Here is a 13,606-nt window from a genome sequence, read left to right as displayed (position 1 = left end):
AAGTCAGCTACTCACCACTTGATTATTATTATTATTTTTTAATTCATTTCACCCTCTAGTTTAATCAAGGGGGGGAGAGTTCCTCTTTAAACTCCCAAATAATATACATTATTATTTTTTAATGCCGTTACTAAGGTCATCTCAACCTACCCATAAAAAACCACTCTCAATCGCGCCAGCTTGACCTTTAGTATTAATTTTAAGAACACCCTGTTTTATTTTAACAATCAACGCGGCTAATGTGGAGAACTCCAAACTTCCCCTGCTCACCCCCCCCTCCGTCTTTGAGCGGAAAATGGGGCTGCATCCTGCTGGGGCTGCCCCCTTTGCCTGCCTTTGTCCCCCCTTGAACCTCGCTGCGAGGAGCGCTCGCGATTCGGTGTGTGCGTAAAGTACAGCCTAGGAGCCTGGGGGCACCTTCCTCTTTGCTCTGCCTTGTGTGCGTGTGTGTGTGTGCGTGTGTGTCTCGTCTCCTCTCTCTGCCTCTCTGCCTCTCTCTCCTTCTCCAGCCTGTGTGTGAGCTGTGAGCACTGCTGCCGCCGCCGCTGCCCTTTGATCCCTGCATTAGTGTTAGTTAGGGGCTTGGAGACACACAGGGAGCAGCCATAGACACCGCCGCACCAGCCCTCATTATTGACACCGCATATGAGCACACACTCTCCCTCGCCCATTAGATCCATTTCTATTGAAGAATATTGCGACCGGGGACAAGCCAGGTGCACGACCGGGGGAGGGGAGGGGAGGGGGGGAGAGAAGAAGAGAGAGAGAGAGAAAAGGTGGGGGAGGAAGGGCAAGAAAAAGGGGAGAGAGGCGAGGCGGGGGGGCTCTTCTCCTTGGCTCCAGGAAAAGCAGCTTCTCAACCCCCCCCACCCCCATTGCCCAGGAGAAGAAAACCAGCCCTTGCTGGGCAGCCACCCTTTGCCCCTGCTTTGTGCCTGCCTCTGCCCCACTTTTGGGCTTTTTAAAAAATATACATTTGATCCCCCATTAAACCAAGGAGGAGAATGTGAAAAGGGGGGAAAATGCCCAGGAGGAAGCAGGAGCAACCCAAGCGCCTCTCTTCACGTAAGTGCTCCTTTTTTTTCTCTCCCTCTCTCCCTCCCCCCCATTTCCCCCTTCTCTCCTTCTCTCCCTCGCCCCCTCTCTCTTTCTCTCTCCCCCCACCCCACCCCCCGGTCTCTGCCTGCCTCCTTCCCCTCCGCAGCCTCCTCCGTTGTTTTGTGCATTAGTTTAGGGTTACAGAGGTGAAACTGACAAAGACACAGCCTGGGTTATTCCTCTTTTAGGTCTGAGCTAAGGCAGCCATGTTGGTGATGAACAGCCTTGTGCCCTTTTAATTTTTTTCCTCTTTCCCCCTCCATGTGTGCGCGCGTGTGTATGTGTGTGTGCGAGGGAGAGAGCGAGCCGGAGAGAGCGAGTGTGTGTGTGTGTCCCCTCTCCCTCCCTCCCCTCTCTTTCTTCGCTCTATTCGTCCTCTCTTCCCTCCCCTTTCTTGTGATTGTGCATTTGTGTGTGAATGGATTTCTCTCTTTATGGCTGGGGTGTGTATGTGTGTGTGTGTGTGTGTATGTGTTGGGGGGGGGGGGAGGAAGAGGCTTCTTTTTATTATTATTACTGTTATTCTTATTGGGGTGGGGAGTTGCACAATTGGAAACGAAAGCGGTTCGCTGGCGCCTTGCGCGGAATCAATCGCGAGGTCCGTCTCCGGCTAAAGGTTGCGGCTGGGCTCGCTGGCCCCGGAGCCGGGGAGGAGGAGGCGAAGAGCGGCGGGGGAGGGCGAGGGAGGGAGGGAGGGAGCGGCGCGGGTGGCGGCGGCGGCGGCGTTGGGGGGACGACACACAGCGAGAGAGACACACACGAGAGAATCCGGGGCTGCTGCTTCGCTGCCGCCGGGGAGAAGCGAGCACGATATTGGGGGGTGGGGGACGGGGACGGCACGGGAGGCAGATCGTGGCATGCGAGGTCCCTGCAGAGCGGCGGCGGCAAGCGAGCTCGGGGCTTCTCCTCGCGGCTGCAATAAAATGCAGGGTCAGATGGAGCCTGGGCGAGTCGGAGGCTTCAGCGCCGCCGCTGCCCCAGACCAGAGCAGCAGAGCGCAGGAAGGACTCGGAAAAGTGCCCTCCTCCTCCTCCTCCTCCTCCCACAGCCTGCAGGCAATGCACACACCACACATTGACACAGCCGCTCACCCCGCGCTCTCCCTCCTTTCCCACCCCGCTTCTTCCTCTTCCACCTCCAACCCGCCGCTCACCCCCCCCCCCGATTTTTCCTCCTCCTCAATTCTTTGCAAAGCAGTTAACTTTTTCTTCTGGTTCCCTGTGGTAGCAAGAAGCGATCGGGCGCTCTTGGAAGGAGGAGGAAATAAAAGTGTGTTTTGTGTGTGGGGACACACACATACGAATAATATGTCTTGTCTTTAAAAAAAGAAAGGAGCCTTCGCGTTGGCTTGGTGTCTCTAAAGAAAGGAGGAAGGGAGGGGGCGGCGTGGGTGGATTTAGGGGTCATTTTCCTGCGCTCTGCCTCCGGCACTTCTGCTCGCCCGGCCCCTCCCTGGCTCTGCCCCCGGGTTCAGTGTCGGCGGGGCTGAACTGCTTATGTGTCAAAGCCATGGTCGGTCACCTGAAGTTCACTAGGGAGGGAGGGAGAGGGAGAGAGGGCTAAGGTTGTCGCGGATGGCGTGTGTGCCCTGCGCCTGTTTTTGTGTGCGGGGGGGGGGGGGCTCCCCGCCGCCTTTCCTCTCGCCTCAGACAAAAGAGCGCGATCGATTACTTCCCTCTCTCCACAGATACATAATTTTCCGATAGTTTATCAGGGGAAGGGTCTTGGAGAGAGGACTGACCTCCCCCTCCCACTTTTCTTCCCGCCCTCTCATCCTTTCTCTCTGCCTTCTTCCCTCCCCTCCCCTCCCAAGCACACACTAGCAGCCTGCCACGCATGAACCGTAGCAGAGGTGGGGACACCAATGGCACCGGAGGGATCGCGCGCACCGACGTTGCTCCTTTCTCTTGCCGCGCAAAGCCGAGGGAGAAGGGCGCCCTATTGGGCCCCTCCCGGCACTGTTCTAAGCACACACCCCCCGCATCACTGTCTAATCGCCCTCACGTTAGTGGATTCGGTTTTGGAATATTGAGGTTTCCCTATCCTAAAAAGCTAGTTCAGAGAGGTTGCACAATTGAGTTTCCTGAATGTCTAAAGGGGCTACAATTGCGTCCACTGCTACTCCTTTTCTTTGGGTCACTTGCTTCAAAAAAAGGGGGGGAGCGGTGGGGTGGGGGCAAGGTCAGTAACCTTTCAGTTTTAAATTATGTATTTTCATATGTATAAATCTCGGAGGGCTTCTGATTGAAAGTTCGCCCAGCCCTAAAATACAATAAAGTGCAATATAAGAGCAAATGGGCATTTTCAAAGCACGCAGAGAGTTTTGTGGAGGCTTCTTTAAAAAAAAACAACAACGGAAGAGCCTGTTGTGTATGTGTGCACTGAAAGTCTGAACTGAGAGTTTTGGGAAGCGTGTTGTCTATGCGGCTGAAGACAGCTATGCAAGCAGCTGCAGACTGCCCCGCTAGTGACCTTGACCTAGACCTGGTGCTGCTGCCCTTTCTGTCTGTTTCTCTAGGGCAGAGATGAAATTCTGTCTCCATTTTAGCTCGCTAGGGAAGAATCTCCCTTGCTGCTTGTGTGGCTATACTTGGGTTGGCTTGGTGTGTCTCTCTTCCCCTCTCCCCTCCAAATGATTGCAAGTTTTATTACCCATTCGCTGTAGCTGTTTGTAGGGGAAGTTAGTGTTTATTATATTACAAGGTGCTGTGGCCTGTCAGGGAAGAGGGCTGTGAAAATTCCAGCTTTTAAAATGTGGTGCCCTATTTCTTAAGCGTTGGTGCTTAGTTTTAAAGTATTTTTAGGATTTTCTGATGTGTATGACTTGGAGGGGAAGGGTGTGTGTGTACCACTACACCACTGTAAATGGACGGTGCTTTAGGCCTTGTGTGTACTTTTGATCAAAGAAAAGCAAACCTCCTATTAAAGCCTATGAGACGTTTGAATAAAAATACATGTATTTGACACCAAGCATTTGTGATGCTGTTTGTGTCCGGTGGAGACTACAAGGGTACAAGGCATTGTATCACCTCTAAGTGAACGTAATCCTTCTGTAGTTCAGTATGAAAAGTGCAGGGCATTATAGTGTTAGGATGATAAGGTGTCAACATTAATTCTGTCCCTTCTCCTTTCCATGCAGTTATACAGGAAAGTCCTTACATGTTCTCTTATTAATTCTTAATAACATGTTAACGGAGTATACAGCAGCACACATCACATTTTGTAGCGCTGTCATACTAGAATTGGTTCACTGTGTAAGCAAGATCTTTTTTCTGAAGAGAGCCTTGTATATTTTGGCATTCTTTCATAACAAGTAACAGCCTTGCTGTAAGAAAACGGGGTGCTAATGTAGTAGCTACGCATGTCCTGAGCTTGTTATGAAGGCCACAATCCTAAACTTGCTTACCTAAAAGTAAGCCTCAGTAAACTTGGCAGGACTTGCTTCTGAGTAAATATGTCTGGGATTGGGCTGCACCTCCCAACTTTGCCCATGTGCTTCTATGTGATTACTTTTAAGTTCAACCCTGAGCACTTCACTGTGATAATTATATGACTTTACTCACAAGTAGTTTTATAACAGTCCCTCCTTTTCCACTGTTCCACTGTGTGGGCTTTTGTTAGCTTCTTAGTCACCTTATTCTTCTTGAGTGTTTTACCTCAGAAAAGTTGTGATACTTCAGAGCAATAAAAATAGTATTGTCTACCTTACTGATTGTGGTTGCCACCTGCAAATGACAAAAGTTAATTTCAGCAGGCCCATTTGCTTGTTGGGAACTTGGGGAAAAACAGGGATATAGAATCTGATTTTTAACTACATTCATTGAGAGAAAAGTTATATACAGGATAAACTTGACAGTTATGATAGTTAAAATAATCTAATTATAGGAAAAGAGGAGACTGCAGCATGTAAAAAGGGACTTAATAACAAGAATATAATTACTGTAGAAATAGCTTCAAGAATGTGGTAAAGGCCGCAGGACCCAAAGACCCAGTTAGGTTTGTGTAAGCACTTTCCTATGTACATCAGGGCTATCCTGAGAACAGGTGAGGTGCAGTGCTTGGAGTGTTGAACTGCGATCATGGAGACCTAGGTTCAAATCCCCACACTGCCATGAGGTCCACTATCATACTGGTGCAAACAGTTGTGGCTTCTCCCCAAAAATCCTGGGAATTGTAGTTTGTTAAAGGTGCTGAGAGAAGACCCCTTTCCTCTCACAGCGGGACAATTCTCAGAGTGGTCTGACAGCTGATACCTCTACTGTGAGGGGAATAGGGACCTAATAACAACTCTCAGCGCTCATAACAAACTACAGTACCCAGGATTCTTTGTGGGAAGCCACAACTGTTTAAAGTGGTGTGATAGTGCTTTAAATGCAGAGTACAAATGGGGTCTGGTGGCCTTGTCACTTGGCTGTGAGTCCTGGAAGACCTGCTCCCTGCCTTGCTGTCCTTTCCTAGTGGGCCTGGGAGGGTGGGGCCCTGACTGACTCCAGCTATAAAAGCTGATGCTGTGGAACAGATTCTGGCTTGTTTTCAGCCAGAACTCACCACAGCTCAGTTCTGGAAACTCTCAGGTGGGCACCATTGTTGTGGTAAGAGAACAAGGAAGGCGTTTGTGGTGAGTTCCGGCACCTCTTTTTCTAGAAAAATAGCACTGGGTTGAGGTATAGTTTTGAGGGTTTTGTTGCTGTTGTTGATGCTGTTTATTTTTTTGTACCTTTATTTTTAGATCTTTCAGTTTATGTGGAAATTGTTTCATTTGGTTGTGTATGTTTTGCTCATTGTTTGTGACTACTATTGTTATGTTTGTAATTATGTTTTACATGTTGTAAGCTGCCTGGAAAGGCGTGGGCATGGCCAGGATTTATGTTAGGCAGGCAGGCTTTTGTTAGGGGAGGCCAAACCTCAGTTAGTGAAGTATTACTGTTTTTATCGATGGGGGGAGCTGCCCCCCCCCCGCTACCTCCATGGCAGCATACAAATAAAATTATGGCTATATATATATATATATATATATATATATATATATATATATAGTTATGGTGCTGACTGGCAGTAACTGAGGGGGTGGGGAGCCACTTTCAGAAGCCTCAAAAGTTCCTCAGCCCATAATAGTCACCTGCACCTCCAACTTTGATCAATACACAGCAGTGGTACAGTTAAGATTGTACATGTTGCCATGCCTGTCATTTATTAGGGGAGTTCACCGTTCAGTTCTACAAAATCTCTACAGTATTTTAATTCTGTCTTCTACATTCTTTTAAAGAAATAAGACAATTGATAATGCTATTTTTTTTGGGTGGGGGGATTTCACCAACATACCAGAACACTGTGCCTATGTGGCATTAAAAAAAAAAAAGAACTCTGTTCACATGCTCTTTTTAACCACTGTTGGTTTCTAAATATAAATTTACATCTTAAAAGTGTCCAAAAATGGAAAAATGTTTTTAGAAAATAATAGTTGACATTTATAGTGTGCTTTGTATATAGCACAATAACCATTACAATAACCTTGTAAGGTAGGTCAGTATCATTATCCCTGTATTGAAGATGAGGCAGGTGCTGAGGTTCAGAGACAAACATTATCCAAAGATCAGATAGTTAGGTAATAACGGGTAAAATTTGAAACGGCCTTCCTGCTTTACAACTATGCTACACTTGTTTTGGAAAAATTCCTGAGTTGTTGCTTGGTATCATTGCTTTATCAGCTGATCTGCCTTAGAGAAGTTTTGTAGTATTTTGTCAGAAAGCCTTATGAGAACGTTTGTATGCTTTTTTGTGTTTCTAGAAGATGCACCACAAGAGGTAGATAGGGAATTGAAATAATAATAGAAAGTCCTTTCTTATTCTTTTCTTGCCCTACTTTGTTGGAAAATCTGTTTGATATTATACCAGGATCTCAAGCTAGGAATGGGCCCCAATGGGCACCCAAAATATGGGGAGCCAGTAGTGGAAGAGAATATAAATAATTTTGCATACTTTATCAGTAATAGGTCTATCAACTGCCAAGTCTTCATTTCCCCCCATCCCCAAGCAGGTTGTTCCCATGGAATGGTTGAAAGGGAACAAAGGGGTCACAGGTGCCTGATTTCTACGGACCAATTTGTCCTAGTTGGAGATGAAGTGGTACAGGTGTACATAGGATCCATATAGAGACATATGACTTGTTGTGTGAGTGATAGAAATAATATGTGGGAGTATATACATAGATGCTAGGCAGGAAGATAATAAATAGTGAAAAGGATAAAGGAAGTAAATAAGCATGCTCAATTAATTTTTTAGGCTGAATACCTTGGAAGGTCTAATAAAATTAGGAGATGGCATTTTCAGAAAGTTTGAAAATCACATCCCCAAACATATAATGTATGCACGCTCCTGGATGAGCACTCTAAGCTCTAGATTGGAAGCCAGAAGTTCCATGTTTGTACTCTCATACCTGCCACAAATGATAGTGGAAATGCAAATAGGGAAACCCACAAATCACTTGAGTAGGCAAGTAGGGTTCATTTCATGAAAGCAGGAAATGTTAAAAGGGATTTGATGATCACAGCCTGCATTGTTAGAGTGTCAACTGAGGCGCTTTTCAAGTATCTCTAGTTCAGACCACTCAAATCCTATTTGCTAAGTCAAAGGTAGCAATCTTACACCAACCTGTTAGTGAAGAAGACCTACTGTAGTCAGTGGAGTCTCAGACTTCCGTATACAATTTTGAAAAGACTTTTGTATACAGTTGGGCCATGCCACTATTGTAAGAACCCTGCAGGATCTGACCAAAGAGCCACGGAGCCCAACATTCTCTTCCCACAGGGAGTAACCAGATGCGTATGGGAAGCCTATTGGCAGGACATGAGCTCAGTAGTCCTCTCCCTCTTTCTCTCAGACTCTTCTTATGTTTTATATTGATTGTGTATCTAGAGCAGGCATGGGAAATCTGTGGCTCTCCAGATGTATCCTTGCTGTTATCCCTGACCATAAGAAATGCTGGTTGGGGCTGATGGAAGTTGAAACACAACAACTTATGGAGGACCACAGGTTCCTTACCCCTGCTTTAGAATATAATGCTAATTCTTATGTATACACTTGCCTATTATTTCATTTAGCTGTATTACCATTTCCTTATGTTGAACCCCAGCATGTGATATAAGAACACTGGGCAGCATATTAAATGTGTGTTCCCAAGAGTACGTGGAAGATGTTTGGGGGAACGGAGATGGAGACTACAAAAAGTACATAGTTTTGATGGAATGGCAGCTAGGCAGAGAGTAAAAACCTACTCAGAAGAAGGAAGGAAAATTGTAAGGAGGTTTTTATTACGGTAATGACTTCAACAATAGGACACTCAGTTTAAGGATGCAATACTATGAATACTTAATTAGGAGTAAGTCTCATTGGTTTATGGGACTTAACGCTGAATAAACCTACATCATGCTGCAAAAACGATAGAATGGAAATTCTGAAATATTGTCATAATGAATCTAGTCAGTGTCCACACAGAGTGCATCATATACAGTGGTACCTCAGGTCACATACGCTTCAGATTACAGACTCCGCTAACTCTGAAATATTACCTCGGGTTAAGAACTTTGCTTCAGGATGAGAACAGAAATCGTGCTCCAGCAGTGCGGCGGCAGCGGGAGGCCCCATTTGCTAAAGTGGTGCTTCAGGTTAAGAACGGACCTCTGGAACAAATTAAGTTTCAGGTTAAGAACGGATCTCTGGAATGAATTAAGTACTTAACCCGAGGTACCACTGTATTTGTAATTTACCACAGCAGGATATGGTGGCTACCACGTCAAATTCACAAAATCCATTTATCTGACATTTCAGGGGATTTGGGGATGATGAATTGGTCTTGTGATCCATGTTGAGATTACAGTTACCATGTCCTTAGGAACACTAGAAAAATTGGGCCAAAGCAGCAAATGCTACATTATTCTCTCACCATGACTCAGAACATTCAGAAGGCTAGTTCGTGAAATCAAAATCTTGCCCCACCCTCCCATCAGTTTAGGGACTTCATAATATAAAAAGATGATCTTAACCATGTGGCCTCAATCTTAGCCAAAGGAGGAGCCTTGCCACATGGGGGTTATGTACTGTGCATTTAATTGTTCAGTTGTTCAGCTGTGGACAAGGTCACCACAGGTGTAACAAGATGAAATAGAGTATAATGTGAAATTATTGCCTTAGGGACAAACCATTTGCAATTGAGTCCTAAGTCAAGAAGGCAACTCTTTGGTGTTTTAAGTGTGGAAATTCCAAGGCTTAATCTCCAGTTGGGAAAGGAGCTCAGGTAGTAGTGCTGATCTGAGACCATGGAGAGCTCAGAGTAGACAGTACTTAGTTTGATAGGCCATTTTTTCTGCCTCAGAATAGGAATCTTATGTTCCTCTTTGATATTCATATCTCTGTGGTAGTATCCATACTGAAGGTGTCAGTTTGTGTTCTGATGGCTCAGTAATTAAAAGAACAAGTTTTGAAATTGAAGATCTTACTTTGTTTCTCAGCCATTAACTCACAGGCTAACCTTCGACAAGCCATGATATTTCTGTGTTAGTCCCCATCAGTAAATTTGAAACTGTTTGTTTACTTAATAAATGTATAAACTGCTTTTCAGGTAAAAAACTCTTCACAATGCAGTGTACAGGTATAAAAATCACCACCACCAAATACTGCTTACATGTTAAAAACTTTTAAAACATCCAAAATTCAAAATACTAAAAATCTGCAAAAGCCTGCACAAAAACTGAAAGAGACCAGCATAGAATTCAACACACATCATAAAGCAGCCATATCATTTTTGCAGCCTAGCTGTGTGTTAAGAATATAGAGAAAATTATAATAATTGAATCTAATACAAAGGCAAATTGAGTAGCTGCGAGTTATAAACAAGCCTAAAATTATTTGGGTTCCAGATTTCATTACGTGCATATGCTTATGGCACCAGGATTCAGTACTGTACTTTTCAGTTCTTCAGTACTGTACTTTCAATTCTTTCTCTCTCTCTCTCTCTCTCTGAGTGGTTCAGAGGTAGGGAAAGCATATGAGTGCTGTATGAATGGTATCCTTTCCTACTGCAAAGGGTTTATCGCTCATGTATAATTATTTGTAACCATTATAATTACTGTAGGATATCAAGAACCTGTACCGGTAAGTGAAATTAGGGAGCTCACAAAGCAAACCTGTAGCAAGACTACCCCCTGTAATCGACAATAGTCAAAGGAGGGAAACAAATATATCAATCCAAAGGAATGTGTGTAATTATTTTTAAAAGCATATAATTAGTATAAAGAGTCAGTACCCATGCGTGTCTCACTAATATATATAAAATTGTTATATAGAAGATTGAGCACAAGAAATAAACTGGGGTTCCGAAAAATAAAGGGCTTCTAATGTACTTGAAAGATTTTCCTGTTTTGATTAATGGTGCGTACAAAGCCCCAGCAGTGAGGCAACAATGTCGTACAAACACTATATCATCAATTAGAGATGAAATTTCAGAAATAATTAGATGATAGATTTATGGTGTTGCCCATGATGGAATTGCTGTGGAACTGAGGCCTTCTAGATCTGTTGGGATCCCTGACCCAAGTCCCAAACCTTCCTTGATGTCTTAGTCTGCATCACACACACACACAGAAGCCTTGTGTACACGGCGTGATAATATTATACCATGTTGATGCAGGAGGCTGCTGGGCATAAACATTACAACCTACAATGACAAAGCCTCTGGGGAACCCCTGGATTCTTGTACATCATCCCAGAAACCAGGAGGGAATTGAGCTTGCATTTTTGACACTTTTATTTTTGGATTAATGCATACTGCATACTATTGAAATATAATACAAGTGGGGTCTGCAGCCCACCCCCTTTAGGGTACACCTTTATATTGGTGCAGGAAGAGGAGTTTTTGACGATTTAAATTTTTTTTTATTGAGCTAGATCTTCAAGATAGCCTGCAAAAGAGAACCATAAAACAGTTCAAGTTTTTTACTTGCACTCCAGTATGACCCCTACAGGCTGTTAATGGGCTTGAGCAAACCAATCCCCTCCTCTCCCTAACCCCTTCTTGGGTAGTTTTGATTTCTTTTAAAAACGGGTTTCTTCCTTGTAATTTACAAACCTCTATACTTCTGTTTGCCTAGAGACTCCCACCACGCACGTAGAAACCACTACCTCCTTTTTGGGAAGCCCCATCTTTCTTTCAAACAAATTTGCTTATTGGGAATTTCCTAAAGACTCCTTATGTCAGCTGAGTCTTCATCCACAACCACAAAGTTACTTTCATTTGCCCCAAGTTTAGCTTGTGCCAGTTCTTAATAGTTTTGAGAACCTTGCTGAGAGGTATGAAGGTGTACAAGGGGAATGTCTGTATGTTATTTTCACTGTTTAACTGTTGTAGTAAGTCATGATACAGTTAATTTCTGATAAGAAGATGCATGCAGAGAAAATTGTTAGTCTAAGTGTGATTGAGTTAATAATTCCATTACTATCGCAGTCATTGAATGAGTTTGGTGAATTTCTCTCCTCCCCCTTTTTAGTGCAAACAGTGGATGTTGTGCATTAAATTACCTAAAACTATTGACCCTTATTTTCTCAACCTTCAACTTCCTTTTGATTATTGTGGCTACATAAATAAAGTACTTTGAGGTAGCTCAAACCCATATCTTCCACTCTTCTCTTGTTAAAAATTATATGTCTGTCCAAAGCCATATAGTCATTTCTGATTAACAAGGGCTTGGTAATGTAAAATGCCCATTGATTTCAAATACACACCCATTTTCCTTTGAATGGCGTTTGGGATATGGTAGAGATGCAAATTGAGGTAAAGTTCAAGTGCTGACTCTATAAACAACCCCAATAAGAGGAACAACTGTGTCCAGGGAAACAGAACAGAATGTATTCTTTCAATGAATGACAAAATCATCACCAATTTGTAAATGTAGTTCCCTCCCTGGCATGTCAAAGGCAGGAGTGGGAGAAGGGATTAAGAACAGATATAAAACAGAAGGGTTAGGAAGAGCTGGTCAGTTCGGAATAAACTATTAGTAATTTTCTGTAATTGAATCAAAACAGATCCCAGAACTAGATAATGAGAGCATGACCTACAAATGAGGACTTTTTGGAAGGCAAAAGGGCTTGTAGCATAAGGCTTTGTAAAGCCATGTGATGTCAAACTCTTCACTTACTTTGTAAATAATGATGCTGGGTCTGGTTTCCAGTGTGACCACTTTCTGTTGCGTGGTTTGTTGAGCAAGATACTGTAAATCAAGTGCTGTAGCTGTAATTTATTTTTTTTTAAGGAAAAAGATGGTACAGTATAGACAGTATATAAGAAAATAGTACGCGCACACAGATTTCAAACATTACATGATGCGTGACAGTTGGGCGTTTTCTCTCTCTGAAATATAGATTTGTATTTTCATCCTCGGATTGTGAATTAGATTTTAATGATGCCAATGGGGAAACATCCATAGCTCAATACTAGAGTACATGCAACCGGGGTGCCAACTTGAATAAAATTTTGTGGGGAGGCAGGTAAGCCCTGCCCTGCATAATCAATGACAGGATGCAGTACACACACACCATTTTAATGTTTTATTGGGGGTGGGCAGAGGAACCTTGGCTCCTAGGAGTTGGTTCCTATGCATGCATACACGTGTAAAAGGTCCAAACTACATGGCAGCTCCAGGTAGGGCTGGGAAAATTTTCCAGTCTCAAATCTTGGCGAGCTTCTGCCGGTTGGACCAAAGTTCTGACTTGGGCCACATTCACAGCCATACATTTAAAGCAGTATGATACCATTTTAAAAGGTCATGACTTGACCCAAAGAATTCTGGGAGGTGTAGTTTAAAGGTGTTGAAGGAGACCCCAGTCCCCTCCCTGAGCTACAATTGCATGTTCCTTGTGAAGAGATATTGATTGTTAAACCACTCTGGGAATTATAGCACTGGAAAAGGAATTAGGGTCTCCTAACAATTCTCATCACCCATAATGAGCTACATCTCTTAGAATTCTTTGGAGGAAGCCATGACTGTTTATAAAGTGGTATCATAGTGCTTTGAATTTATTGTGTGAATATGGCCTTAGTATAAGACCAAGGAACCAAGGCCTTTTTATACCAAGGTATAAGACCTTGGTATAAGACCTCTGTGTTCTCTATTTCAAAGTACTGCACACATTCAGAATCTAAATGGAATGCTTCTGTGCAGATGATACTGCTAGTCTGTAAAGATTTGAATTAAGATTTGCTGCCTCATGACCATTTAAATATTGATATAAAACTTTTAGGCTTGGTTCTTTTAAAGAAAAATTGTGTAGTATATGATGCTGTTTTCCCATTCTTCATGTTGTTTGCCACAGATGGAGATAAAGAGGACAACCATCTAATTTTGCTAGGATCCTGTTGTCCAGCACTCTGAAGCCAGATATGGGCTTAGATTTATTTATAGGTTTTATAGAAGCTGCCCAATAACATTAATCTTGGTGGCTTGCAAACATAAAATAG

The 13,606-nt window shown here is 43.6% G+C and overlaps 1 protein-coding gene across 3 annotated transcripts in view; it reads left to right on the top strand.

Annotated features, from left to right (window-relative positions):
* Positions 1-446: 446 nt before the first annotated feature.
* ZNF827 (zinc finger protein 827) overlaps positions 447-13,606 on the top strand; it is a 112,064-nt gene continuing 98,904 nt past the window's right edge. For 2 of the 3 annotated variants that reach the window (XM_081925907.1, XM_081925908.1), the window contains exon 1: positions 870-1,065. In XM_081925907.1, coding sequence (XP_081782033.1) covers positions 1,023-1,065 — 43 coding nt within the window. In that variant the 5' untranslated portion in view covers positions 870-1,022. Of the gene's footprint in view, positions 1,066-13,606 lie in introns of all 3 variants that reach the window. The other variant, XM_081925904.1, reaches the window with a different exon arrangement.

The sequence above is a fragment of the Podarcis melisellensis genome (genome assembly GCF_964234715.1).
Source record: "Podarcis melisellensis genome assembly, chromosome: 9".
In the NCBI taxonomy this organism is placed as follows: Eukaryota; Metazoa; Chordata; class Lepidosauria; order Squamata; family Lacertidae; genus Podarcis; species Podarcis melisellensis.
Note: the sequence above shows the minus strand (reverse complement) of the source record. Positions and strands in the feature narration are given on the sequence as shown.